The sequence below is a fragment of the Lynx canadensis genome, chromosome A2 (assembly GCF_007474595.2).
Source record: "Lynx canadensis isolate LIC74 chromosome A2, mLynCan4.pri.v2, whole genome shotgun sequence".
Taxonomy (NCBI): Eukaryota; Metazoa; Chordata; class Mammalia; order Carnivora; family Felidae; genus Lynx; species Lynx canadensis.
Window position 1 is genome coordinate 7,722,384 of NC_044304.2, and position 27,726 is coordinate 7,750,109.

Sequence of the window (27,726 nt, forward strand, 5' to 3'; positions counted from 1 at the left end):
CTTTCTTTCTTTCTTTTCTTTCTTTCTTTTCTTTTTTTTCTTTCTTTCTTTTCTTTTCTTTCTTTCTTTTCTTTCTTTTTCTTTTCTTTTCTTTCTTTCTTTCTTTCTTTCTTTCTTTCTTTCTTTCTTTCTTTCTCTTTCCTAATCTTATGGTTTTATTTTTCTGTGATAAACACCTACGAGTAAAATGGTTGGATCATATGGTAGGCACCTGTTAAACTTTATAAGAAACTAAAAAAACTTTTTCTTTTTTATAACATTTATTTATTTTTGTTTATTTATTTTTGAGACAGAGAGGTGACAGAAAGAGAGAGAGAGAGGAGAGAAGGTGAACAGGGGAGGGTCAGAGAGAAAGGTAGAGAAAGAATCCCAAGCAGACTCCGTGCTGTCAGTGCAGAGCCGGTCCACAGGGCTGGAACTCACCAACCGGTGAGATGAGGACCTGAGCCAAAATCAAGAGTCAGACGTTTAGTCAATTGAGCCGCCCCGGCGCCCCAAGAGACCCTTCCCCCAAGTGGTTGTGTCAGTCTACATTCCCACCAGCAGTGCAGGAGAGTCTCATTTGCTCCAGCTCTTTAAGTAATACTTGGTACCCTTCACCTTCTTACTTGTAGCTCTTCTGGTGGGTGTGTGGTGGCATATCTCTGAATTTTAATTTGCATTTCCTTGACGGCGTCATTCTTTTTGTTCACTGCATAGTATTCCCTCCCTCTCAGCGAGTTGCGTGTGCGCCTTTGTCCGCGCGCGTGCAAGCCTCCCCCGTTTTTTACAATGACTATCAAAGCAGCAGGTAGCAACCTTTGACAGGTGCTCCCCATGCACACGCGCCTCCGATGGCTTCTCCAGGGTCGATGGCAGAGATGAATCGCACAGGGTGAACACGGTTGGATATAATCTTTTTTGCCGGGTAACATTTTGTCCCACAGCCTACCAGACTAAAATTCTTGCCGATCTGATGAATAAAAAAAAAAAAAAAAAAAGGGCATCTTTTTGTCTGTTTCACTGGCACACAGTCAGCGCTCAATACCTATTTGATGAGTGAATGGGTGGGCGGACGAATGAATGGGTGACCATTGCTCCTAGCCCACCAAACACGCCAAGCTGGAGAGTCTCCCGAGAGCCCAGATGGGAAACAAAGGTTGGGGCCCCACCCTCTCCCGAGCCCGGCCCCGCCCCCCGCCCCGCCCCGGCTCGCTCCGGGCTCCCATTGGAGGCAGCGTGCGGGGCTGAACGCGCGGGCGGGGCGGGGCCGGACCGGGCCGGGGCGGGGCGCTGCAGCCCGCGGAGCCTCCCGCCCGCGCGGGCTGGGGTCGCTCCGGCTCGGACTCCCCTCCTCGCCCGACGCGGCCATGGAGGACGAGCGGAAGGACGGAGCCTACGGTAGGAGCCGCCTCTGGCCCGCGACCGCCTCTGCTGAGTTGGGGGGCTTTGGGGGAGGGGGACATCGGAGATCTCAAACACCCGCGCTGCAGCTGGGGGCCCCCCTCCGGCTTCTCGGCCCAGCATTCCTCTCTGCGCCGACCCCACGCCCCCCTGCTCCCGCCGGGTCGCCCTGCGTCCCCTCTCCCGGGAGCCCCCGCACCCCCTCCGGCTGATGGGCCAGGACGCACGGCGCATGCTCCACCCGGGGAGGTCCCGTTATCTGGGCGGCTCAGATGCCAGGCGGGGGAGGGGAGGCTTGGCGACCGGGGCTCGGAAAAGGGACAGGGCCCCGACTTCCCCAAATCCCCCTCCTCTTCTGGTCGCCTTAGTCCGCTTCTTTCTGCTGCCCACACCCCCCTGGAAGTAGCCATCTCGGGCTTCTGGCCAGATGGGGAAACTGAGGCAAGCCTGGGCAGACCGAATGCTGGGGTGGAAGGCCATCGGTTCTTGCTAGCGGCCTGGAAGGACAGAAAGAAGGGCGCCCTCGGTGAGGTCGCTGTAAGGAAGAGGAAACCATTGAGAAACTTTCCTGGCCGCGTACAAGGGGCTGGGGGGTGCCCGCTACCGTTTCGCAAAGTTCCTGCGACGCGGACCCCCCCTCCCGGGGTGGGTGGCCTTCGCCTCCGGGCCCTGAGGTTGGGGCCAAGATGAGGCCCCTCCCTACCCACGCCCTGCAGTGCCGCCTTTCCCAGGGTTCCCACGGAGGGGGGTTGCCATCCTCAGTTTCTCCTTTCTCTTCTCCATTTTGGGTCCCAGGGCTGAGCTGGGCACATGTCCCACGCAGCTCTCCCCTGGGGCAAAGGGGCGCTGCTGCCCCTCCTTGTGCGACAGGAACTTCCTGGAAACTGTGAGACAGAGGCTTTGGGGAGGGGGCAGGAAACCACTCAAAATAATCAAGAAAAACAAGCTGACTGGAGACGTACCTCCCTCCCCACTGCCTCCACAGTGGCCTCAGCAGGTTGTAGAGAGAAACAGATGGGGGAGGCTGGGACCCTCCCTGCCCAGCCCAGCCAAGAGGGAAACACAGGGACCTGGCCACCACCCAGCCACTCCCCTCCCTGCCAGCCAATGTCCTGAGGGGCCTCCTTGCTCTTGGGTTTGGCTCAAACCCCAGACCCTGTGGGTGCTGTGCGTCCCTTGGGTGTGGCTGGCTGTCTCTGAACTGGGAATCTCAGATTGGAGCCCTGGTCAGGCCCTGCCTGCCTGTGGGCAGCACCTGAGGGACCTTTGATGTCTTTAAGGAGCTGGGGTGGGGGATGGCAGGCAGAGTGGACAAGGATGTGATTCATCAAGCCTTGAATTTGGCCAAAGGGAACCAGCCATAGATGGGCCTGAGCAAACCCTCCCAGGCCCTGCCAGACCCGCACTCCAGACAGGGGACCTCTGTGCCCAACGGAGGTTACGCTGGGCGCCGGGAGCCCATTCCATCAACAAGTATTTTTTGAGCATCTTACAGGCACGGTCTAGACACTGAGAACACAGCAGTGAACAAAGCAGAAAAATTCTTGAATAAATGTATGATTTTAGGTTGTTGTTAAGTGTTGTGGAGCAGAGAACAGGACAGCATGTGTGTGGGAGAATCATCTAGGATTATTTTAGGTGACCCAGGGCTGGAGTTTGAGCCAATAGCCATGGGAGGATTTGGGAGAAGTGTGTTCTAGGCAGAAGGAACAGCAAATAAACCAGCCAGTTGCTTAATTATTTTTCTCTATGACGCCCAAGGAAGCCTGAGGTGGAGACTGCCGCTATGTCTTGCAAGCCAGGCCATCACCTCCTCCAGGGGGCCCCCCCGGCTTGACTCCTTGAAGTGGGGGATCTCACGTAGTTCGTAAATAATAGTTCATTCTCATCAGAACCAAAAACCTGGAGCCCTCAGGCTGCCCCATGAAGTCACTGCCAGGAAACAAGGGGCTTTCCTTTGGGAACAGTGTTGCAAGGGTTGCTCACAGATCCCAGTGCTCACAGGGGCACGCCTGGGTGGCTCAGTGGGTTCAGCGTCCAACTTCGGCTCAGGTCATGATCTCACGGTTTATGGGTTCGAGCCCTGCATCAGAGCTCTGTGCCGTCCGCTCGGAGCCTGGAGCCTCCTTCGGATTCTCTGTCTCTGTCGCTCTCTGCCCCTCCCCCACTTGCACGCTGTCCGTCTCTCTCTCAAAAATAAATAAACATTAAAGAACATTAAAAAACCATATCCCAGCCCTCACACAGCCCTTGTATCCCAATGCCTTCCCATCCATCAGCTTTCATGACCTCAGGGGGTGAAGTCAGACAGACTCAGGTTCAAATCCTGATTCTGACACTTAGGAGCTGTGTGACCATGGGAGAGTTGGCGACCTCTCTGAGACTCTATCCTTGTCTGCAGGTCTAGGCAGACCATACTCACTCCTGGGCGGCATTTTGCACAGTGGCTGGTAGGCTCTCTACATGCCAAGAGGCCTCTAGGGCCCATAATGTCGGAGACATGGATTTTCCAGAGCTGATGGAAAAGCAGCCCTCTCTGTCTAGGCATAGACTTGGCGGGACTGGGCAGGGCAGGAAGCTCCCTCCTCTGCAGACACCATATTTAGATGATATGAGGAAACTGGGAAATGGCTCCTGGCCCTGACGGATGACATCAATGGGTACTGCCATCCTTCCCACCCACCCAGGCATGAGCATGGAAAAAGATTCTAGAACTTAAAACAATACACTCTGATAGGGGGCGGGGGGGAAGGTGGGAAAAAAGTAATGGTGCTTGTGTAAAAAGCAGATTCCAGGGGCACCTGGGTGACTCAGTCAGTTAAGCATCTGACTTCGGCTCAGGTCATGATCTCATGGTTCATGAGTTCCAGCCCCGTGTTGGGCTCTCTGCTGTCAGTGCGGAGCCTGCTTCAGATCCTCTCTCTCTCTCTCTCTCTGCCCCTCCCCCATTCTCTCTCTCTGAAAAATAAATAAACATTTAAAAAAACAACAACAGATTCCCTGGCCCCATTTGCTAGAGTCCAACTCAGCTGACAGCAAGGATCTGGCATTTGATTTTTAAAATATATTGTTGGGAGGGGTGCCTGGATGGCTCAGTCGGTTGAGCGTCCGACTTCAGCTCAGGTCATGATCTCATGGTTTGTGAGTTCAAGCCCCGCGTCAGTCTCTGTACTGATGGCTCAGAGCCCGGAGCCTGTTTCGGATTCTGTGCCTCCCTCTCTCTCTGCCCCTGCCCTGCTCATGCTCTGTCTCTCTCTCTCTCTGTCAAAAATAAATAAACTTTAAAATATATTGTTGGGAGAGGACATTTACTTGTTAATTGAAAGTTTATTTTTTTCAAAAAGAGGTGATACATTCACAAGCTTCAAAATCCAAAAGATACAAAGACTGTGTGGCTTTATCATGAAAGGTCTCCCTTGCGCTCCGTCTCTCGGCATGACACAACCTTCTTGGCAAAGTGCGTCAGTGTTCCAGCATCTAGTGCTTTCTTCCAAATGGAGTCTAGGCCTTAGAACTTCGCATGCAATTATATACATATTCCTTACCTAGTGGCTGTTTTTTCCCCCTTTTGCAAAAATGCCAGCAAATCCCTAGTGTGCAAACTCTGAGGCAAGATTGTGTGTGTTCAGTTTGAAGGTGTATCCGCAGTGCCTGGCACATAGTAGGTACTCAACAGCTATTTACCGAATGTTTGTTTCACATGTTGCTTTTTTTTTTTTTTCAAAGTTTATTTATTTTGGGAGAGAATGTGCGAGGGCAAGCAGGGGAGTGGCAGAGAGAGAGGGAGAGGGAGAATCCCAAGCAGGCTCCGCACAGTCAGTGCAGAGCCCAACAATGGGCTCAAACACACCAGCTGTGAGATCATGACTTGAGCCAAAACCAAGAGCTGGGAACTCCACCGACTGAGCCACTCAGGGGCCCCTCACATGTTGCTTTTTGTTTGTTTGTTTGTCGTTTTTTGTTTCTTTGTTTAATGTATCTTGGAGACACCTCTCATGTCCGTGCCTGGAAAGCTTCCTCGGTGTGTTTTTCTGACAGTCGTATAATGTATGTGTGGATGGAACAGTTTATATTTACCCAATCTTATATTTAACCAATCAAGAGGAATATTAAAAAAAATTTGTTTTAACGTTTATTTTTGAGGGAGAGAGAGACACACACAGAGTGTGAGCGGTAGAGAGTCAGAGAGGGAGGGAGACACAGAATCTGAAGCAGGCTCCAGGCTCCGAACTATCAGCACAGAGCCCGATGCGGGACTCGAACTCATGAATGGTGAGATCAGACCCAAGCCGAAGTCGGAAGCTTAACCGACTGAGCCACCCAGGCGTCCCTCCGGAAGAATATTTGAGACTTTTTATTGAAGCAGACAGTTCATACGTAAAAGGAAACAAATCCTAAATGCATCAGGCTCCAGAAGTTTTCACATGGTGAACACACCCATGGAACCAGTGCCCAGATCGGGAGGGAAAAAAAAAAAAATTCCCAGCACCCCACAAGCCCCTCATGCCTAAGGAGGGCCAATCCGTATTATTATTTTAATCTTTTGTGGTAAAAAAAAAAAAAAAAGAAAACAAAAAACATAAAAAACACCTAAAATTTACCATCTTACTCATTTTTACTTGTATGTTTCAATAGTGTTAAGTATATTCACATTGTTGTGCTGTGGCCTGTTTTTGTAAGGCCAATGGACTAAGAATGGCTCCATTGTTTGTAAATTGTTGTTAAAAAAAAAAAAAGGAGCGCCTCTGTGGCTCAGTCAGTTGGGCCTCGGACTCTTGATTTCCGCTCAGGTCACAAATCTCAGTGAGATTGATCCCTGTGCCTCATGATGACAGCACAGAGCCTATTCAGGATCCTTCCTCTCTCCCTCTCTCTAAAAAAAATAAATAAATAAATAAATAAATTTAAATTAAAAAATAAAAAGGAATATGCGACAGACATGATATGTGAAACCCAAAGCTTCAAATCTTAACTATCTCCCCTTTAACAGAAGAAAATTTGCACATCTCCAGTAAGGACCTTCCCATTACCCCAGGAAGTTCTCTTATGCTCCTTCCCAGTCAATCCCCAAAGGGAAAGTTGTTTTTAAATAGGATTTAATTTTTTTTTTTTAACATTTACTTATTTTTGAGAGACAGAGAGACAGAGCACGAGAGGGGGAGGAACAGAAAGAAAGAGAGACACGGAATCTAAGCAGGCTCCAGGCTCCGAGCGGTCAGCACAGAGCCTGACACGGGGCTTGAACTCACCGACTGCGGGATCACGACCTGAGCCGAAGTCGGACACTTAGCCGAGTGAGCCGCCCAGGCGCCCCCCTCATTTTAAATAGGATTTTAGTCTCTTACATAATAAAATAAATATATTCTCATGGGGGCAGAGGGGAGGGGCTAAAAATTAAAAATAAGCCCTCAACCACACAGAATATTTTAGTCTTCCTAGTGAAAGAGCCCTTTACATACCCTCGACTAATTGCCCTCATCGCAGAGGTAGCAGAACCAAGAAATCTTTTGCACAAGCTTAGCCTGTTTCTGTGTGTGTATGTGGCATCTTTACGGTATTTTTTTAAGGCTCCTCTGGCCGGCTTAATGAAAAATGGTCCTGTTCCCAGGGTGAGATACTATGTTGTCCTGTAAACAGCTGAAGTAGATCTAACCTCCTTATGTTAGCATGTGAAATAGCAAAGTAGGAAAGAATATGTGTAGCAAAACAGGGCGTGGGGGCATAAACAGCTACAAATTTGCTTCTGCATGTGTACTTAGACTGTCTGGAAGGAGGAAAGGGAAACCAGGGAGAGGAAGTTTGGGCTCTGGGCCAAGGGTGAGAGGGAGAGTGATTCTTCTTAGTCTGAAGGGTTGTTTCTGGTTGCGGCGTTTTACCTCGATAAGCACACCGTTTACTTAATATCAACGAAGTCACTTTTCGGGCAGGTGCGGTGCGGCAGCAGGTGCTGCCGTGGCGGAGCGGACATACTAAGAGGGGGAAACAGGCGAGATGCTGAGATAAATGAGGGAAATTCTTGGAATGTCAGAGACGGGCTCAGGAGAAAAATCATGCAGGGAAGAGGAGTGGGAGTAATCTCTAGGGCCTTGAGGCGGAGTTAAAAGTTTTAAGACCATGCTAAGGTGATCAGAGGCAGGAAGGAGGGAGCTGTGAAGAATGTTTCAGGGAGAGGGCGTGGCCTGTGCACAGGGTACAGGGTCTGTGGGCCGCGGAGAGGACTTGGGCTTTTGTTCTGAGAGAGGTGGGAGCCATTGAGAATTCTGAGCAGAAGAGGGAACCGGCCTGACTCGGGTGCCCACAGGCACCCTCTGGCCCCTGTGAGGCGCAATGGCAGAAGCCAGACCAGGACAGAGGCGACAGCACTTATCCAGAGGCATGAATCACCTGGTACCAAGGTGCTAAGTAAATGAGCACATCTACAGAAGAGCTAAGCACAGAGTTCTGACTCTGCCAGGTCCCAGAATCCAGCCTCGCCTCTGCTCCAGTCCGGCCGCCTTCTTCTTAGCCCTTTAGCACCTGCACCTTTTGTGTCCCTGAACCTTTCATATACCTGAACCTCAGTGTTTCCATCCATAAAATGGGGTTAACAACAGCATTGGCTCCTTCTTGGGGCTGTCTTCAGGGTTCAGTGAACTGATGCGGGTTCAGCCCTTAGCCGAGCGCTGGGTCCATGGTAAATGCTCAATCTGTGGGGGTTATTCACAGGGCATAGAGTTCAAGGGCATGGTTGTCAGGGGCAGAGTTCAAATCCCAGCTCCAACTGGCTGTGTGATTTGGGGCAAGTCAGGAAGCATCCGCGTGCCTTGGTTTCTGTATTGAGTCCTGTACACCGAGAGCCTTGTGAGGATGGCATGAGCTTGAAGAAATAAATGTCTGGCTTGGTGCCCAGCACAGGCCCAGCACACAGTAGGTGCTCTGTTTTTGTGGGTTTTTTTTTTTTTTTTTTTTTTTTTTTGCTCTTAGCATTGTGACCAGGACTGTGACTCTCACCTTTCCTATTCAGACTCTTTCCTCCCCAAACTCTTGGTCAAAGGGACTCATCTGGGTTGCTGGGATCCCACTGCCCAGGCAGGCACAGACTTCTGGGAAGGCTGAGTGAGCCGGCCTGGCTGTGTGGGTGAGGCCCTGGGCTGCTGCAGGCCTTGGGGACTTGGCCAATTATCTGGAAGCCACAGGGGCTGGGTGGCACTTGATGTCCTGGCTCCAGCATTGTGACTGGGCAGCCTGTATCAGTTTCCTTATCTCCTACACCCACTGCACCGGCTGGGACAGCCTTTGTGCCCAGCAAGGCCAGGACCCAAGGGTCCCCCACCCAGCCTGGTCTATTGGCCCAGCTTTTCCACACCTTCCCCCCATACTGTTACATCTTTAGTTCTGCCTTTGTCCGTATCTGCCACAGAAGAGGCCTGGGTTGGAGCCAGAGGGGCCTTGGTTTGATTCACATAGCTCTATCCCTCACCAGCTGTGCGGTCTGAGCCTCATTTGGCCCTCTCTATCACATGGGACCATGCTCCTAGTTAGTGTTTGTTGAACCCCAGACTTTGCTAAGTGCTTTTTGAGCATTGAATCCTGACAACACCCACGAAGCAAATACAGCTATCAATTCCATTCTCCAGGCAGGAAAATGGCAGCCTGGAGAGGGAAAGGGCTTGTCCATTCACCCAGCCCTTTTGTGGGCAATAATACCACTCCTGATTGTTACAAAGAGAGCACATGAAACCTGCTGGCACAGAACCCGGCTCAACACTTGCTGGTTCATGGCCTAGAGACCAAGGGGTGGCAAACTTTTTCTACAGAGAGGCCAGAGAGTAAGTATTATCAGCTCTGCGGGCCACGTATAGTCTATCTCGTGAACCCAGCTCTGCTGTTGTGGCCCGAGAGCAAGTCACAAACAACGTGAACAGGAACGAACATAGCTATGTACCAAGAAACCTTGACTTACAGCCACTGACATTTCAATTTCACGTAATTTTCACATGACAAAATAGTCTTCCTCTTTTGACGTTTTCCAGCCATTTAAAAATGTAAAGACCAGGGGCACCTGGGTGGCTCAGTCGGTTGAGCATCCGACTTTTGGTTTCGGCTGTCATGATCTCACCGTCTGTGGGTTCGAGCCCCCTAGTCGGTCTCTGCACTGGCAGCACAGAGCCTGCTTGGGATTCTCTCTCTGCCTCTCTCTGCCTCTGCCTCCTCTCAAAATAAATAAATAAAACTTAAAAAGAAAAAAAAAAGACCATTCTTTGTTCTAGATCATGTGAGAACCGGCAGTGGGTGGTTTCTTCCACCCTGCCCCCTCACCCCACCCCCGCCCCATGACAGTTTGTCAACCCCTGGCCTAGATGGTTACACACTGTGATCGGCAGAATCACGGTTCCCCCCACCCCCACCCCCACCCCCGCAAACATACCCACATCCTAATTCCTGGAACCTGTGACTATGTTAGCTTACAGGCCAAAAGGGAATTAGCAGATGAGATTAAATTTAGGTTTTTTTTTTTTTTTCCCATTTTTTAATGTTTATTTTGTTTTGAGAGAGAGAGATAGTGCGACCGGGAGAGGGGCAGAGAGAGAGGGAGACACAGAATCCGAAGCAAGCTCCCGGCTCCGAGCTGTCAGCACAGAACCCGACGCGGGGTTCAAACTCATGAACCGTGAGATCATGACCTGAGCTGAGGTCGGATGCTTAATTGACTGAGCTACCCAGGCACCCCTAAATTTGGGATCTTATGAGGGAGAGATTATCCTGGATTATACAGGTGGACCCAAGGACAAGGGAGGACCCTTATAAAGGGAAGAGGGAGGCAGTAACGAGTCAGAGAGGGAGATGTGGTGGACGTGGGCTTGACGGGTGTGTTGGCTTTGAGGATGGAGAAGGGGCCATAGGCCAAGGAATGTGGGGGCGCTGGCAGCCTCTAGAAGCTGGAACAGGTAAGGAAACAGATTCTCCCACAGAACCAGCCGAAAGAACACAGCCCTGCCAGTGCCTTGATTTTAGCCTAGGGAGATGCTCTTGGGATGTCTGACCTCTAGAACTGGAAGATAATGCATTTGTGCCGTTTTAAGCCACCCATTCGGTGGCACTTTGATACAGCAGGCACAGGAAATTCATACAGGTCCTAACTCATGAGCTGGGCAGCCCCCGGCTCTACTGTTCACCACAGGTATGTCATTTCTCTGGGCCTCAGTTTCCGCATCTTTCAAGCGGAGGTCACGATGGGATCAATCTCACAAAGCTATTGTAAGGATGAACTGAGGGAAAAGCATGCACCACCGTGTTGGAAAAGCACCTGGCACATGGTGAAGCGGTCAGTAAAATGGAGGCATTGGGGCATTTGCACTGTTATCGTCTTGCAGGATTGTTGCAAAGATTCAGCGAGTTCTCATCCTGCAGGGTTTGGATCAGGCTCGATGATCAGAATCCAGGAGTATTTGGGGCACCTGGGTGGCTCAGTGGGTTAAGCATCTGACTTGAGCTCAGGTCATGATCTCTCAGTTCATCAGTTCCAGCCCTGTGTTGGGACTGTCAGCTGTCAGCACAGAACCCACTTCAGATCCTCTGTTCCCCTCTCTCTCTGCCTCTCCCCCACCTGCTCGCTCTCTCTCTCTCTCTCTCTCTCTCTCTCTCACTCCCTCTCTCAAAATAAATAAATAAACTTAAAAAAAAAAAAAAAGGAATCCAGGCATATTCAACTTGCCCCTCCCCCTATTCCCACCTGCTAAAGTTAATGAGAGCTAATGGAACCCGTAACATGCTCACACCAAGCTTCCCTCCTGTATTTCTCAAGAACCAACAAGGCCAGGCCCTAGGCCAAGCCAATGCCAGGCACCGCTGTGCATCTTTAGTTCCATCTTACAGAGATAACTCAAGTTCACACAGCAAGGTCATGGCCCTACTGTCTCATCCACAGCCACCAATTTCTCTGAGAGCTGAAACCTCGCTGTGTGTCTTCCCCTGCCCAGCCTGGCCAGGTTATGCTCCCGCTCAGACACTCTCAGTGGCTCCCACTCACCCATCGGACCTGGAGTAAGGATCTCCTACTGGTTGGTAGATGACTGGGCGAGCCACTTCTCCTCCTTGGGCCTTGGTTTTCTCCACTGTAAAATGGGTTGATGATAGGACCTCCACTGTAATGAGGACAGAGCTCGAGTCAGAAAGACACTCCGTAGTCAGCACCACCCACTCTTATATGGTTCCTTCCACTCTGCCAGTCTGGCTGGCATTCAGCTAACATGGAGAAACTTCCAGCGCTCCCCTTATCCCTTCTCCACCCTTACCAGTCTCACCTTTTATCAGATGTAGAAATATGTTCCTGTGTTTTTCCCTTCATACTTGTGATAGTTTTGAGGTGTTTTCTTTTTCTCTTTTAAGCACTTTTACTTATTTATTTGAGTAATCTCTGCACCCAATGTGGGGCTCGAACTCATGACCCCGAGATCAAGAGTCACACGCCAGCCAGAGGCCCCAATAGTTTTGAGTCTTTATCTCTCTTGCATGATTAATCCATGTGGAATTTGTTTTGCTATGTGTTGGGAGTGGAGTTAACTTTTTTCTTCCGAACGCAATCGAGGCCACGACCTGATTTATCCTCTCCCTGCCCACTGGAAATTCCACATTTATCAAGTATTAAATTCTTGATGTATAAAATTCACAAATCAACTTAAAAATTTTTTAATGTTTATTCATTTTTGAGAGACAGAACATGAGCAGGGGAGGGGCAGAGAGAGAGGGCGACCCAGAATCTGAAGCAGGCTCCAGGCTCCGAGCTGTCAGCACAGAGCCCAACGCGGGGCTCGAACTCACGGACCGTGAGATCATGACCTGAGCCGAAGTCGGACGCTTAACCGACCGAGCCACCCAGGCGCCCCCGCAAGTTAACTTTTTAAATACTAGAAAACTCTAAGCTACATTTCTACTTTCAGTCTTAGCTACCTATACATGGTTTGTTCATTCAACAAACACTAACTGAGTGCCAGGTGCTACTTTGGGCCCTAGATACAGTTATGCACAGAACAGATATAAACCCCTGCCCTTGTGCTGTGAACAGCAAGGGGGCAGACAATAAACAAGCAATATGTAAATGTGCGATGTGCCAAGTAGTGATAAAAAACAAAACAGGGTGATGGGACAGAGGGAAAAGGGATGTTGTTTTGGATAGGATGGTCAGAGAAAGCCTCTCTGAGGAGGGGATGACTGAGCAGAGGCCTGCATGAAGTAGAGCCACATGGACATCTCTGGGAAGAGATTTCTAGGCGGAGGGAACAGCCAGTGCAAAGGTCCTGAGATGAGACCATGCCTGGTGAGTTTATGTATAGCTAGTGAGGCCAGGGAGGCTGAAACAAACAAGTGAAGGGGAGAGAACAAGGAGGCGGGGCTGAGCACAGAGGGCCTTTTAGATGATGGTGAAGAGTTGGGGTTTTCCTCCGAGTGAGGCAGGAGCCATGGAAGGTTCTGGACAGAGAGAGAGACATACCCTGACTCAGATGTTCACAGACTCCTCTGGTTGCTATGGGCGGAACAGACAGGAGGGTGAGGGGAAGGCTGGGAGCTGGGAGAGCCGGGTGGAGATGCCTGCACTGGTGACAAGGGTGGGGGTAAGAAGTGGTTGGATTCTGAAGATTCTGATGGCAGAGCTGGTGTGAAGGAAAGAGAGGCGTCCCAGGCTTCTGGTCTGAGCACTTGGGAAGATGAAGCTGCCTTTTCTGAGCTGGGGCTGGTCGGGGACCATCAGGGGCTTGGGTGTGACTGTGCTGAGTGTGAGATGCCTGTGAAACCCCCAAGAGACAGGTGTCACAGGGGCATGCAGTTCAGGGGACCGACATTTGGGAATCATCAGGGTGGAGCTGGTGGTTGAAGTCCTGAGTCTGCAGGAGTGTCCCCAAGGGACCTAGCATAGCTGGGAAGAGGCCGGAGCCTTTTTTTGTCCACTGCTTGGACTGGGTGGGTGGGACCAGCCAGCCTTGGGGTTGGCAGGAACCACAGGAACCACAGCATTTCTCTGGGAGGCCTGGTCACCCAAGGGCATGGCTTGGAGCCTTGAACCTCTCCTGTTTGCTGAAGCCTGTGGGCCAGGGGTCAGGTGGGGCTTCCACAGCTGGAGGCCCCTGGGGGGAAGGTACATTCCTTTAGGGACAAGCTGAGTTAGTGACCAGAGCCCTGCCAGAGAATGCTTGGCTCTGAGGTAGCAGCTACAATTATCGAGCACCAACTGCATATGACCACACTATATAACCCCGTTGCTGACTGTATGCCTCATCCTGAATGTGTGTTCCTGCTAATCTACTGCACCAAACGTATAATCCACTATACTGTAAAGTGTACAGCTGGCCTCAAAGAGAGCTCTTGGGCAGGGCGGGGGGGGCGGGTACAGAGAGAACAGACACATGACTGAGGGAGTATACAGTTGGCTTGGGGAGTGGATGGTTGGTGTGGGGGTGTATAATATACTCAGCTGACTGTATACCCCATACTGGCTCCACAACCCTTTGCTGACTATATTCCTTGCACCAGCTGTATACCCCCACCCCTGCTGTGTACCCCACACTGATCAAATACCCCCATGGCAACTGTATACCTCTTTGTCGGCTGTATGCTTCCACACCAACTGTATAACGCCAGGCTGTATGCCCCCTACTGGCCGTCCCTCCATACCTACTGTATATCTCCACATCAGTTAAACACCCTTACGCTAACTGTAGAACGTCCATGCCAACTGTATACCTCCTGGTATCCTGTGATTGGTCTTTGACCGGTTTTGGTTTTATACTTTCAGCCCCAATTCACAGTTGAGGCTGCTCAGGGCAGGCAAGATACCGGCTGAACCGCCCTGTGGCTTGGACGGGGCAGAAGGAGCATTTGAATCTAGGGCCATGGGGTTAGAAGGGGAGCTTCACAAGAACAGACGCACAAGACTGGGCTCCCATTTGCTATTGTATATACTCAGCGCCCAGCCCTGGGCCTGCACCCAGTAGGCGCTGAATAAATCCTTGTTCTACCGAACACTGGCTTCAGGATTCAGTCGGGATGTGTGCTGGGATGGTGAGCTCAGGTGTATAGCCCTGGGGGCCACAAAGGGCAGTGCCAGGCAGGGATGTGGCATCTGGGCTGCAGGTCCCATTTTGCCAGTCTTCAGAAGACCGGCGATATGGATTTTTATATGGAGTTTCCCAAACGTTTAACTGTTGGCATTTCTTTCTTTTTTTTTTTTTTCTTTTTTTTATGCAGACCAAAATAAAAACTGGTTTGAGAATTTTCAGCTCAAATACTCTATATTTGGGAGTTTGGGTGCAGCCATCTGCCTGCTTTGCGGCGCGTATCTCGAGTTACCTCCCTACGCCTCAGTTTCCGTACCTGGAGAATGGGGCAATCTCAGGCGCCCTTCCAGGGTTGAGAGGTGTTCCAGGCGGCGGCGGCCGGTTGGGACGCGGGGGGCGCGCCGAGGCCGCTGGGTGAAGCCAGAGTCCCCCGGGTGGGGGCTGGGCAGGAGGGGGAGCGGCGGGGGGGGCGCGGAGTGGGCTAAATCGGGGGTGGCGGGTGAGTGGCGGGAGCAGCTGCGGCCCCGCCCGGGCCTCTCCCCCCTCCCTCCGTCCGTCGGCCAGTCCGTCCCGAGGCAACTGCTCCGCTAGGGCCGGTCAGACCGGTTTGGGCCGCCCCGCCTGGCTCTCTGCTGGGAGGAGCCGCCGCCAGTGGGTCCATCGGTCCCGCCTTCGGGACGCCCGCGCGTCCGGACCCAGTGCCGAGAGGGCTCGGAGCAGGCGGGCGGCGCCGGTGCCGGGCGCCCGCGGGGATGGGGGGCGAGCGGCCGCATTACTACGGGAAGCACGGTAGGCAGCGCCCCTCTTGCGCACCCGGGCCTGGCCTGTTGGAGGGGGCAGCGGGAGGACACCGCGGGGAGCAAGAGTGGGGAGCAGACGTGCCGATCTCTGCCTGTAGCGCCTCATGCTCACGTGCCTGCACCCCTCGCCCTGTTCCTGCCCGGAAGCTGCCTCTCAGAGGTCCCTCCAGCCCCCCTCACCTGAAGAGCCTGTCTTCGTAGCCCCCTCCCCGGTACTCCTGCCGGAACCTTCTCCAGATCCCACCTTGGACCCGCCCCTCCCTACCTGGCTCCCAACCCCCCCCAGTCCAGCGCCCTCCCCAGTGGGTAGCCGCCAGGGGATAACTCGGGGCTGTTCTCGGTGGGCGACTGCTCCCCCTGCCTTGGCCTGCCAGCACCGGGGGCTCGGGCGTGGTCGCCTGGAGGTGGGGTGAGGCAGAAAAAACTCGCTGGCTCTCTGGAAGTTACTCTTCCCTGGGCCAGAGGGTACCTCTAGGGGCTTCTCCGGGGGGGGGGGGGGGCCCCCCTCCCCTTCTTGGTCACCCTGCTCAATCTTCCTGATTTTCAGGAACACCACAGAAGTATGACCCTACCTTCAAAGGACCCATTTACCACAGGTAAGGGCTCTGGGTTCCTGGGAGGGGTGGGGTCTCTGCTGGAATTGCCTCTACCCATTTCTTTAGCCCCCCCCCATCTGCTCTCCAACAAACTGGTGATAGATATTTGCAACTTGACAATTAAAGAACTAATTTCCTTAATATACAAAGAGTCTTTACAAATGCATTTTTAAGCTCAGGCAAAAGACTGGAAGAGATCATTTCTAGAACAAGAAATACCATAGGCAGTGAAGTTATGGGAAAGTACTCAAACTCACTGATAGGTAAAGGAATGGACAAAACAATAACCAAATAGAATTTCGCCACCATGGATTAGCAAAGATGAAAAAGATTGGCACTTAGGCTGTTCTGAATCTAACCCGCACAGTGTCTTCTTGGAGGGAATTCGGAAATACGAATTTTTAAATGTGCAGCTCTAAGGGCGCCTGGGTGGCTCAGTCCGGCAAGGTTCCGACTTCCGCTCAGGTCATGATCTCACGGTCCGGTCCGTGAGTTTGAGCCCAGCGTCAGGCTCTGTGCTGACAGCTGGGAGCCTGGAGCCTGCTTCCGATTCTGTGTCTCTCCATCTCTTGGCCCCTCCCCTGCTCATGCTTTGTGTCTGTCTGTCTCTCAATAATAAATAAATGTTAAAAAATTTTTTTTAATAAAAAAAAGTAATAATTGTGCAGCTCTTTGTTCCAAAGAGTAAAATTCTAGGGAAAAAAGTTCTCCATCAACCTTGTACACCTGGACAAAAAGGGATGATGTAGCTGCTTTTTTGAAAATGACAAGACCCAGCAATCTGAATGTGCATCTTTGGGAACTGGAACTAGTTTGATAAGTTACAGTGGATCTTTGGGTCCTACTGTTCCACAACTGTTAAAACGTACAAAAACCCTTGTAAGTGGTGACGTGGATCACTGACAAAATATTAAGTGAAAAACAGCAAGACACAGAACAGTGGGTGTATCACAATCACTTGAGTTAACAACAACAAAAAATGGTTTTTGAACATTTGTATCCAATAAATAGCCCAAAAGACTCAGGAGAGGGGCACCTGGCTGGCTCAGTCAGAAGAGCATGTGATTCTCGATCTCAGGGTCTGGAGTTCCAGCCCCACGTTGGGCGTAAAGATTACTAAAAAAGTAAATAAATAAATTGAAAACAAGAAAAATCATTAACAAAGTTTACTTACAGGGAGAGGGGCCATGTGGGTGACTTATTTTTTCATTGCATGCATTCCTGCATAATTTAGTGTTTATTTATATTTGAGAGAGAGAGAGAGAGAGAGACAGCTTGTGAGCGGGGGAGGGGCAGAGAGAGACAGAGACATCATCTGAAGCAGGCTCCAGGCTCTGAGCTGTCAGCACAGATCCTGACCCGGGGCTGGGACTCATGAGCCATGAGATCATGACCTGAGCCGAAGTCAGACACAACCGACTGAGCCACCCAGGCGCCCCAAAATAGTTTACATCTTAAAAAACATTACTGCCAATTGCTATTAGAGGTGTGGGGACATGGGCACTCTGAATCAGAAGAGAGCTGAACACTGTGGCCAACCGCTGCAAAAACAGTGTAGCATTAGGTATCAAAATGTAAGGGTGCCGGGCTGTCTGGGTAGAGCATGGGACTCCTGATTTTGGGAGGTGAGTTCCAGCTCCTTGTTGGGCGTAGAGGTTGCTTTAAAAAAAAAAAAAAAAAAAAAAAAAAGGCGAAATGTACATGCTCTTTGGTACAGCATTCACACCAGTAAGGAATGTGTGGATGTGCGTTATGTGTTCCGGGCAGCATAGGGTCCATGATACACAGTCCCCAAGGTTCCCACCCAGATGCTGTTCTTTGTTCCCCAGGGGCTGCACAGACATCATTTGCTGTGTGTTCCTCCTCCTGGCCATTGTGGGCTATGTGGCCGTAGGCATCATAGGTGAGTGGAGGAGGGCACAGGGTTGGGGTTCCAAGGGGGGGGGGGCAAGCCACAGCCTCTAGGGCAGGAACGGGGATGATGCTCAGGGATGGCCGTGCCTCAGTGTCGCTGGATCCCTCCACAGCCTGGACCCATGGGGACCCTCGAAAGGTGATCTACCCCACCGATAGCCGAGGCGAGTTCTGCGGGCAGAAGGGCACAAAAAACGCGTGAGTCTGGTTCCTTGGGGCCTGGTGGGACTGGGGAGGCATGGGCGGGAAGGCTTCGTGAGCGCGGGGGAGAAGGTTCTAGGCTTCCCCCACCTCCATCCATCCATTAGTTTAGTCAACAAGTATTTATAAAGCTCCCACTTTCTCCAGCTACTATTCTAGGCCTGGAGGACACAGCACTAAGTGAGACATTAAGAGTCTTGTGTGGTCGCTCACACTTTAGGCGAGGGACAGAGAGGAGACAGTCCTGGATCTGGTGTCACATGGTGATGAACAGAGGAGCCAAAAGCGAGTTCAATCCAGGCTGTGCCACTCCCTGGCTGTGTCACCCAGGGCGAGTGTCTCAACCTCTCTGGGCCTCATTTTCCTCAGCTCTGAAATGGGGACGATAACAGGCTGTTGTGATGGTTAGATGGGCCAAAAGGCAGAGCTTAGAACGGCGCCTGGTGTGGAGTGGCCGCTGCTAAGGTTGTGGTTTTCATGAGGCATTTTATATGCCATCGTGACAGTTTCCATCTCCCTTCCCCAACCCCAGGAACAAACCCTACCTGTTTTATTTCAACATTGTGAAGTGTGCCAGCCCCCTGGTCCTACTGGAATTCCAGTGCCCCACCCCCCAGGTAATGTGGCCTCTCCCCATCTTCTTTGCTGTCCCTGCTTTCTGTCGCCGGGGCCTCTTCTCCCTATAGCGACAGCTTCTCTCTCTCAGCCCCTTCTTTTCCCTGGCGAATGGGAAGTGGGACCTCTGTCCTGAGTGGGGATCGGGTGTCTGTCTTGATCCCACCCAACCCCTGCCTCCTGCCCCCCCAAGATCTGCGTGGAGAAATGCCCCGACCGTTACCTCACCTACCTGAACGCTCACAGATCCCAGGACTTTGAATACTACAAGCAGTTCTGCGTGCCTGGCTTCCAGGGCAACAAGGTGAGGGGAGCCCAGGTGGGGGCAGGGGGCAGAGTGCTGGCCTGGGGCTTTAACCCCCCCCCCCCCCCCTTTCTTGTCAGGGTGTGGCTGAAGTGCTTCGGGATGGCGACTGCCCTGCTGTCCTCATCCCCAGCAAGCCCTGTGAGTCTGGGGTTCCGTAAGCTTGGGTGGGCCGGGGAGAGGTTTCGGGGGCTCAGCCTGACTGGTCCCTTTCCCTGCTCCATGCAGTGGCCCGGCGATGCTTCCCAGCCATCCACGCCCACAAGGGGGTCCTCATGGTGGGCAACGAGACAACCTATGAGGACGGGCACGGCTCTCGAAAAAACATCACAGAGCTGGTGGAGGGCGCCAAGTGAGGACCGCCGCCGCCCATCACAGCGGTGTCCCCCTTTCCTGGGTGGGACAGGGCATCCCCTGGGGCTGGCCCGATCAGGGAGGGGCTCTGACACCAGCCTTGTTTGCCCTTCCCCAGGAAGGCCAATGGGGTCCTGGAGGCGCGGCAGCTGGCCATGCGGATATTTGAAGATTACACAGTTTCCTGGTACTGGATCGTCATGTAAGTCGGGAGGGAAGGTGGCCCTTCCTGTCTGTGTGTCCTGGGGCTGGTGAGACGATCGCTGTGCTCATGCCCCCATTTTATCCCCAGAGGCCTGGTCATCGCCATGGTGATGAGCCTCCTGTTCATTGTCCTGCTCCGCTTCCTGGCTGGCATTATGGTCTGGGTGATGATCATCATGGTGATTCTGGTGCTGGGCTACGGTGCGTCCCCCCTCCCGGCACCCTCCCCACCCCCCAGTCTGCAAAATGCCTGTACCCTTTGACCCGACAGTGGCCGGCAAGAATCTTGTCCTAAGCCGTGAGACATTCTCCGTTCTTCTACTCGGTGTGTTTGTGAAGATGTTCATCTCGGTGTTGTTTATGGGAGCAGGCGCTTGGAAACAACCTCAGTGTTTATCGATGGGGGGATGGGTTAACTCGTAGCCTTCCAGGCTGGGACCTGGAGCTGTGTTTTATCTACATCAAAAAGCATTCTCAAGCAGACTGCTTAACACAGTGATTAAAGATGCGAGCTCTGGCACCAGACAGCTGGGCATTAAATGCTGGCCTTGCCAATTCCTTCCTCCGTGACCGTGGGCAAGTGACTCACCCTCCCCGTGCCTCAATTTCTTCCTCTATAAAGTGAGGATAATTAGTATTTACTAGTTAGGAGGCTTAATGAGAAAAAGTGTGCAGATGAGATGGGGGGGGGTGGGGGAGGGCTGTAGATTTCAGGCCCGTGGAACCCAGAGGTCATGCTCAGAATTCAGTGGTTTGTATTTTGATTATTTAGACAAACTTTACAGGGGAAAGATGTCTGATAGGCAATCCAGTGTGAGGATACAGATATTAAAACACTCACGTTAATCACTGGTTTCTGGCTGGGTGCTGGCATCTTAGGCAAATTTTTTTTTTAATTTTTTAAATTTATTTTTGAGACAGAGAGAGACAGAGCACGAGCAGGGGAGGGGCAGAGAGAGGGGGAGACACAGAATCGGAAACAGGCTCCAGGCTCCGAGCTGTCAGCACAGAGCCCGACGCGGGGCTCGAACTCACAGACCGTGAGATCATGACCTGGCCCGAAGTTGGACGCTTAACCTAGTCACCCAGGCGCCCCCATTTTTTTTTTTTTTTTTTTACTTTATCTGGATTTTACAATTTTATTCTTCAAAGAGCAAAGGGGAACATTAAAAGTCCCTAATACGGCCCCACTGAATGTTAACACCCATATCCTTCCTCCCCACCCGCGAATCATTGTTATAAGGTGGCAAGGAAAACCTCAAGTCACACGGCAGCCTAATACCTATTCAGTCACTCACTCATTCCTACAGGCATCGTGCGTCAAACACGTATTGAGCGCCTATGTGTCCCAGGAAGTTTTCTAGGTCCTGGGGGATGCGGGGAAAGATGGACCAGAAATAATAAACCAGCTGTGTGCAACTCTTGATCTCGGAGTCGTGAGTTTGAGCTCCAGGTTGGGTGTAGAGATTACATAAAAATATAATCTTAAAAAAGAATAATACTAATGAACTAGAAAACTCTCTAGCAGGTCCAAGCAGAGAGAGGGGATAAGAAGTCGAGTGTGAGGGTGTGTGATTTGAAACAGGAGAAGGGGTTTGGGAAGGTCTCGTTAGAAGGTGCCATTGGAATAGAGACAAGGAGGGTGTGAGGAGTCTGGTACCAGGCAGTGGGCATAGCAAGTGCAAAGGCCCTGAGCCAGGAGCAAGCACTGGCAGCCTCTGTCCGCTCTGGTTTCTGCTTCTGCTAAATGGGGGTGTTTCCCCCTGCTTTGCAACGTCGGGGGAGCATTCCGTGGGCTGAGGTCGGTCCCCCGTGCAGGAATATTTCACTGCTACATGGAGTACACGCGACTGCGTGGCGAGGCCGGCTCCGACATCTCCCTGGTGGACCTCGGCTTCCAGACAGACCTCCGCGTGTACCTGCACTTGCGGCAGACCTGGATGGCCTTCAGTGAGTCCCAGCCCCCCCATCCTGCCCTCCGGTGAGGCCTGGGAGGGAGCGGGGACAGGCAGCTGGCAGCTTCTGCCACCCTCTGCCTCCCGCAGTGATCATTCTGAGCATCCTTGAGGCTGTTATCATCTTACTGCTCATCTTTCTGCGGAAGAGAATTCTCATCGCCATCGCACTCATCAAAGAAGCCAGCAGGTGGGTGCCAGGGTGCCCGGGGTTGGGCTGGGGTTTGCCCCGGGGCTGCTGGGGCCCTGATGCCTGTGTCTGCTCCTCCCCAGGGCCGTGGGATACGTGATGTGCTCTCTGCTCTACCCACTGGTCACCTTCCTCCTGCTGTGTCTTTGCATCGCCTACTGGGCCAGCACTGCTGTGTATCCACCGTCAGACCCGGATCCCTGACCTCCCCCCCCCGGGGTGGGGCGGGTGGCTAAGGGCCAAACTTGCCTGGAAGTGACCTGCAGCTTGGGGGCAGGGCCGGAACCTGGTGGCAGGGGGTGGGGGGAATGGAGCCTTTCTGGGGTCCCTAGTCCCACCTGTCGGGTTCCTTAACGAACCTCCAGCTTCCTGTCCACTTCCAACGAAGCTGTCTATAAGATCTTTGACGACGGCACCTGCCAAGTTGCCGGGAAAACCTGCAACCCTGAGGTGGGGGTCGGCTATTTCCCCAGCAGCCCACAGGCTATCTGAAACCTGTCATCTCCCCGCTTGGGGACCATTCAGCAAACATTCAGTGCCTGCTGTATGCCCTGTGCTGGATGTGGGGAGCGTGGAGGGGAAGAGCTCCAACTGGGCAGCCCCACCCCACCCTAAATGCTGGGCCACACCCACCTTTCTCCCCTTGATTTCATTTCCTGCCCCACACCCCGCCCTTAATCCAATGATAGCCAGTTCTTGTTTCTAGAACCCCTTCCTTGCCTTTCATTAGCCCCTGTCCTGACCCCTGTGGTCCTCATACTGATCTCTACCACTCTTGTCCTGTCCGTGACCACTCAACGGATGCATGACCCCACTCTGATCCCCAGGATAGGTTATCCTGCCTCATCGACACCTGTGGAGTCAACAATCCCGTCTTGCTTCTAGAACCCCTATTAAAAGCCCCTATACGGAACTCCCAATCCCTTGACTTAACTCTGACTCCCATGACTCCTGTCCCACTCCATGAGCTACCTGACCCGGGCCTGATGCCCAGAACCCCCTCTGAGCCCCTGGCCCCTATGTTGTGACCCGGCTCCCCATCCTTCCCGCAGACCTTCGCCTCCTCCAATGAATCTCGCCTGTGCCCCGGTGCCCACTGCCAGTTCGCCTTCTATGGTGGTGAATCCGGCTACCACCGGGCCCTGCTGGGCCTGCAGATTTTCAATGCCTTCATGTTCTTCTGGCTGGCCAACTTCGTGCTGGCCCTGGGCCAGGTCACGCTGGCTGGGGCCTTCGCCTCCTACTACTGGGCCCTGCACAAGCCAGACGACCTGCCTGCCTTCCCACTCTTCTCTGCCTTCGGCCGGGCGCTCAGGTGGGACGCTGGGTGGTCTGGGGCTGGGGGCGAGATGGGCTGGAGGAGCCTTGGCCTGGCCGCTGACCACCCCCTTGGCCCTCAGGTACCACACAGGCTCCCTGGCCTTTGGCGCCCTCATTCTGGCCATTGTGCAGATCATCCGAGTGATGCTCGAATACTTGGATCAGCGCCTTAAAGGTGCGGCCCACCAGTGGCTCACGATGGCCAGTGGGAGGTGGGGCTGGGGGGCGGGGTTAAGGCAATGGGACCGTGATTGGTTTCTGCTTGTAGGGAGCTTGATCAGTTCCTAAGGTGGAAGAATGGCTGAGGGAGTCCAATGGGTGGAGTTCTTAACCCTGGGGTAGCGGATGCGGGACCAGGAGGCCTGGGGCACCACTGGTTCCTGAAGAGACTAGGATTTGTGTGTGAGGAGAAGAGCGGGGCTAAGACTTATTTTTTGTTTTTTGCTGCGGTGGAGCTTGGATTGGTTATTCTTTGGGGTGGGGCCAAGGAGGCTGCAAGGATTGGCTTCTGCTTGGGAGGCGGGGCCGGGGCAGGTGTGTGGGTTGTGATTGGTCCCTATCCTAGAAGCTGGGTTGAAAGGCTTCAAGATTGGGCCCCTCGTAGGGGTCCGAGCCCCTGGCCCGGTTGGTTTTTACTTGGGTGAGGGCCAGGCCCCCCCGAGGGTTCTGGATCAAGTTTCCTTTCCCTGTCTTTTTGAGAAGGCAGGCTCCGGAAATCTGGATGGTATGCATGTTATGAGGGTGGAGGGTGGTCCCACCGGGGGTCTCCCCTCACCTCTGCGTCCTTCTCTTCTCTCTTAGCTGCAGAGAACAGGTTTGCCAAGTTCCTCATGACCTGTCTCAAATGCTGCTTCTGGTGCCTGGAGAAGTTCATCAGATTCCTCAACAGGAATGCCTACATCATGGTGAGTAGACCTGGGACCCCGAACCAACCCGCCAACTCCTGCTGGGTGAGAGCAGCCCTCGTTCCCAGCCGGTGGGCCTGATCCCTCCTCCTCCTCCTCCTCCTCCTCCTCCTCCTTCTCCTTCCAGATTGCCATCTACGGCACCAACTTCTGCACCTCGGCCAGGAATGCCTTCTTCCTGCTCATGAGAAACATCATCAGGTCAGAGAAAGCACCATCCTCTGGCTGCCTCCCTCCTCCCCCCGGTCCCTGAGCCCCTATTCATGCCTGCTCCTCACTGTCCCCTGCAGAGTGGCCGTCTTAGACAAAGTCACCGACTTCCTTTTCCTGTTGGGCAAACTTCTGATCGTGGGTAGTGTGGGTGAGTGCCGCTGGTCAGCCTACTGGGGGGGCTGTGGTTGGGGTGACTTGTGAAGTGCTGTCGGGCCCCACGTCTTCTTTTGTGACGCCTGCCATGGTGTCTGAGGTCTTCTTGGGGGGAGGGGCCGCTTCCTTTAGTCAGAACCCTCAAGCGTCTCCGTTACCTCCCTCTCTCCAGGGATCCTGGCATTCTTTTTCTTCACCCACCGTATCAGGATTGTGCAGGACACAGCGCCGCCCCTCAATTATTACTGGGTCCCCATACTGGTACGGACCTTTGGGGACGGGTGGGGATCCAGGGAGAAGGAGGCGCTGGGGTCCTCCTGGTCTCTTTTAACTAGACAGATGTGGATGGAGGTCAGAGGTGGGGGATTGATTATATATTCAGTCCCACAAACACGTAGTAAGTACCTACTGTGTGCCAGACACAGGGGGAGGAAGGGCTTCCCTCCAGGGGGCCTTCCAGTTCAGAGGCAAGTAGACATCAGTCAGTAACGATACGGGTGGCTGCACGATTGCACACTGACTCGTGCCACCGGCGAGGCTTACGGGGAACCGTTAGAGCCTGTGCGGGAGGATTTGGGCAGGTCTGGGAGGCCCGGTGTCTTCACTGTGGAAGTGATGTCAGATCTAAGATCTGAAGGAGATAACAGGCCACATCCAGGCAGAGGGAACAAGTTCGGGGGCCGTGAGCTGGGACTGTGCCAGGAAATGAAGAAACCGGTGGGGGGGGAAGGAGGTGGAGATAGGGGCAGGGAGGTGATGGGGCCGTGGAGGTAATGTCATGCACCCTAAGAGCAGTGCAGGCCTCGGAGCCCAGTGACCTAGAATTTTATCTGACTCTCTATTTGCTCGTTCTAAGATGGTAACTTTGAGCAAGGTATTTAATCTCTCCATGGCCCACTTCCTTCAATCCATAAATGTTTATCAGATACCTGCCAAGGCCCTGTGAGCCTCCAAATTGCTGGGGGTGTAGGAGTAAGTGGGACAGATACAGTCTGATGGAGATGAGGGCGTTATGTCTGTAGTACCCTAAACATGCATAAAATTGCAGCCAGGGTCTAGCTGTCAGAAGCAGCTTCGTAGAGGAAGTGGTATCTGAGGACTCCACGTTTGAGCTGGAAGCAGAAAGATAAGGAGACCTTAAACTAGATTAAGTTGGGACAACAGCATGTGCAAAGGCTCTGGGGTTGAAGAGAGCAAGGAGTGAATGGCAGTACTTTGGATGTTACTCTAAGGAGGGCTTATCGGCAGGGAAATGACCTGATCCCAGCCTGGGAGGGTGTGGCGGGTGGGAGTTGCCCTGGGAGCTGGGGTGGAAACATCTTGGCTCCCCTTGCCTAGACGGTGATCATCGGCTCCTACCTGATTGCCCATGGCTTCTTCAGTGTCTACGGCATGTGTGTGGACACGTTGTTCCTCTGCTTCTGTGAGTGACCCCTCACCCATACCCTTGCCAGGCCCTGACTGCCTTCTCCCCTCTGGGCATAACATCTTCTGATGGGGCTATGCATCCAACGGCCAGGTGCCCCCAGCTTCCCCGGGCGTCCGAGGGCCCTGGCATGCCTTCTCGGCTTCCTCCCTGCGCTCGGAGCTGCTCCATCCCGTTGTGCCCGGTCCGGCCTGCAGCTAGAACGCTCTGCCCCTGGGCCCTCGGCTTTGGGGTTTCTGGCTTTGTTGGGGGGGATCTGTGGCTGCTACTAACTTTGGTCTCTCCATCTGTCTGTTTTTTGTTTTGTTTTTTGTTTTTTCTCTTCTCTTCCTCTACTCCATGCCTGCTGGCTTCCCTGTTCTTCCCTGCCTCCCTCTTTCCCTCCCTTCCTGACCACCCCATTTTCCCCCTGCCGGTTCCTGGGGGGAGCCCAGGTGAGGACCTGGAAAGAAATGACGGCTCTCAGGAGCGACCCTACTTCATGTCGCCCGAGCTGAGAGACATCCTGTTGAAGGGGAGTGCGGAGGAGGGGAAGCGGGCAGAAGTCGAGGAGTAGAGAGGGAGGGAGGCGTGGGGGCCACACAGGCCTCCTCCTTTCCTCCCCGTAGACTGGGGGTGCATGCGGGACTTCCCCTGCCTGGGAGCGTGGGGAGCGTGTGTGTGTCCCGTTCCCGAGCCTTCCACGGCTCGCCCCTCTCCTGTCCCGGCGTGTCTTGCTTCCTAACCCTCTGAGGCTTCTCTGTGGCCCTCGTCCCGTCCCCCCCACCCCACCCCCGTCCCCGGAGGCCCCTGCCCGGGGGCTCCCCTCATGCCACGGTCTCTGGGGCCTCTCTCCGCAGTGGAGGACCTGGAGAGGAATGATGGCTCAGCCGAGAGGCCTTACTTCATGTCTCCCAACCTCAAGAGGCTCTTGAACAAGACCAACAAGAAGCTGGCGGAGTCCTAAAGGCCCCGCTCCCCCACGCCCCACACACCTCTCCAGAAATCTCACACCGGGTGCTCGGCAGCTGGGCCAGAACCCTTGGCCCGCTGGGCTCACGTGAAGTCCTGTCACTGCCGCCCCCCCCGCCCCGCCCCCACCTGTCCGGTCATCACTGGACCCCAGGGACCTGAAGGATTCGGGGCATCTCCTCCCCTGTGCCGAGGGGCCTTCGGAGTTTTCCTGGCGGCGCCCCGAGACGGCACGAGTCACGCCAGCTCTCGCTGGCCTGGACGGGGAGAAGTCCGTCGAGGCCTCTGACGTCCGACCTGCAGTGGGGCCCGACCTCTGTGGGCCGCCGCCCGCTTCCTGTCGCTGCCTTCCAACGGGGCAGTGTCTGCGTCTGCGAGAGTGGTGGCCGAAGCGGGCTGCGGTTCCTCAGGCCCCCGTTCTCTCGTGTCTGCTCCGGCCAGGACCAAGCCCCTTCTCCATGGCTGAACGGCTGACTCACAGGCTGCCACATGCGTTTCTTTCTTTCTTTTTTTTTTTTTTTAACCTGGACGTGCATTAAAGGGTCTGTTAGCTTTTTCCTGTCTGTCTCAACGGCTGAGCCGGGGCCAGCTGAGGAGTGCCTTCTGTTGTCCCCTCCCCGCCGAACGTGGCTGGGGTGGGAGTGGGGTGGCCAGGTGGGGGTGTCTCCTGGCATGGGAGGCCACAGCAGGGCTGTCACGGAAGGAGAGGGAGCTAGTCTGTTGGGGGAGGGCAGCTGGGAGCAGACCCGGTGCAGGAGGGAGGAGGCCGCTAATGGCTGTTTAATGGGAACCTGCTGGCTGGCTGGAGGAGTTGGGCCCGATTTCCCCCCTTCTGCTGCCAGTTACTGACACAGCTCTCTTTGTAAGAGAGAAAGAACCTGAATCCCCCAAGGGGCGATTTCAGGGGAAGGGGTGGGTGGGGGCAGATGCCGTGAGCAAACCGGGCCGCCTCTGCCCAGTCACCTCGCCTCGAGGATTCTTTTGCCAAATTTGTGGAACTCCATGGACCTGGTCTCCTGGTTCCCCCTTCGCCACGTCCCAGGCCCCTGACTTCATCAGCACCGTGCTAGGGTCCGGAAGAGGGAGAAACCCAGGCCTGGGGTCCCAGTCTCTTGTGTCTGCCCGCCATCCCTCAGGCCCCCTCGTTCTGTCTGCACACTCTTGCGTGTTAACTGCATTCCAACCACTAATAAAGTGCCTATTGTACAGAG

The 27,726-nt window shown here is 53.6% G+C and overlaps 1 protein-coding gene and 1 long non-coding RNA gene across 7 annotated transcripts; one reads left to right on the top strand and one right to left on the bottom strand.

Moving 5' to 3' along the window:
• Positions 1–400: 400 nt before the first annotated feature.
• On the bottom strand, positions 401–2,449 carry LOC115503884. 3 transcript variants are annotated; one of them, XR_003965529.1, is made up of 5 exons: positions 2,346–2,448; positions 2,087–2,267; positions 1,611–1,880; positions 609–952; positions 401–442 (listed from the first exon to the last, which is right to left on the bottom strand). It is a non-coding gene; the product is annotated as an uncharacterized LOC115503884 (long non-coding RNA). The 3 variants fall into 3 exon arrangements; XR_003965527.1 differs by lacking the exon at positions 401–442 and having other exon boundaries at positions 846–952; positions 1,583–1,880; positions 2,346–2,449; XR_003965528.1 differs by lacking the exon at positions 401–442 and having other exon boundaries at positions 846–952; positions 2,087–2,260; positions 2,346–2,436.
• On the top strand, positions 1,266–27,726 carry SLC44A2 (solute carrier family 44 member 2). 4 transcript variants are annotated; one of them, XM_030300400.2, is made up of 22 exons: positions 1,266–1,380; positions 15,762–15,810; positions 17,640–17,713; positions 17,838–17,922; positions 18,458–18,542; positions 18,734–18,844; positions 18,925–18,985; positions 19,073–19,196; positions 19,317–19,400; positions 19,491–19,603; positions 21,221–21,352; positions 21,448–21,547; positions 21,631–21,723; positions 21,913–21,997; positions 22,600–22,862; positions 22,948–23,042; positions 23,669–23,772; positions 23,900–23,973; positions 24,063–24,133; positions 24,311–24,399; positions 25,477–25,561; positions 25,999–27,726. In XM_030300400.2, the coding sequence occupies exons 1-22, from the start codon at positions 1,350–1,352 to the stop codon at positions 26,118–26,120; spliced, it is 2,130 nt and encodes a 709-aa protein (XP_030156260.1). In that variant the 5' UTR covers positions 1,266–1,349; the 3' UTR covers positions 26,121–27,726. The 4 variants fall into 4 exon arrangements, with proteins under 4 accessions (XP_030156260.1, XP_030156269.1, XP_030156289.1 ...); XM_030300409.2 differs by having other exon boundaries at positions 1,267–1,380; positions 26,404–27,726; XM_030300429.1 differs by lacking the exon at positions 1,266–1,380 and adding an exon at positions 15,152–15,203 and having other exon boundaries at positions 26,404–27,726.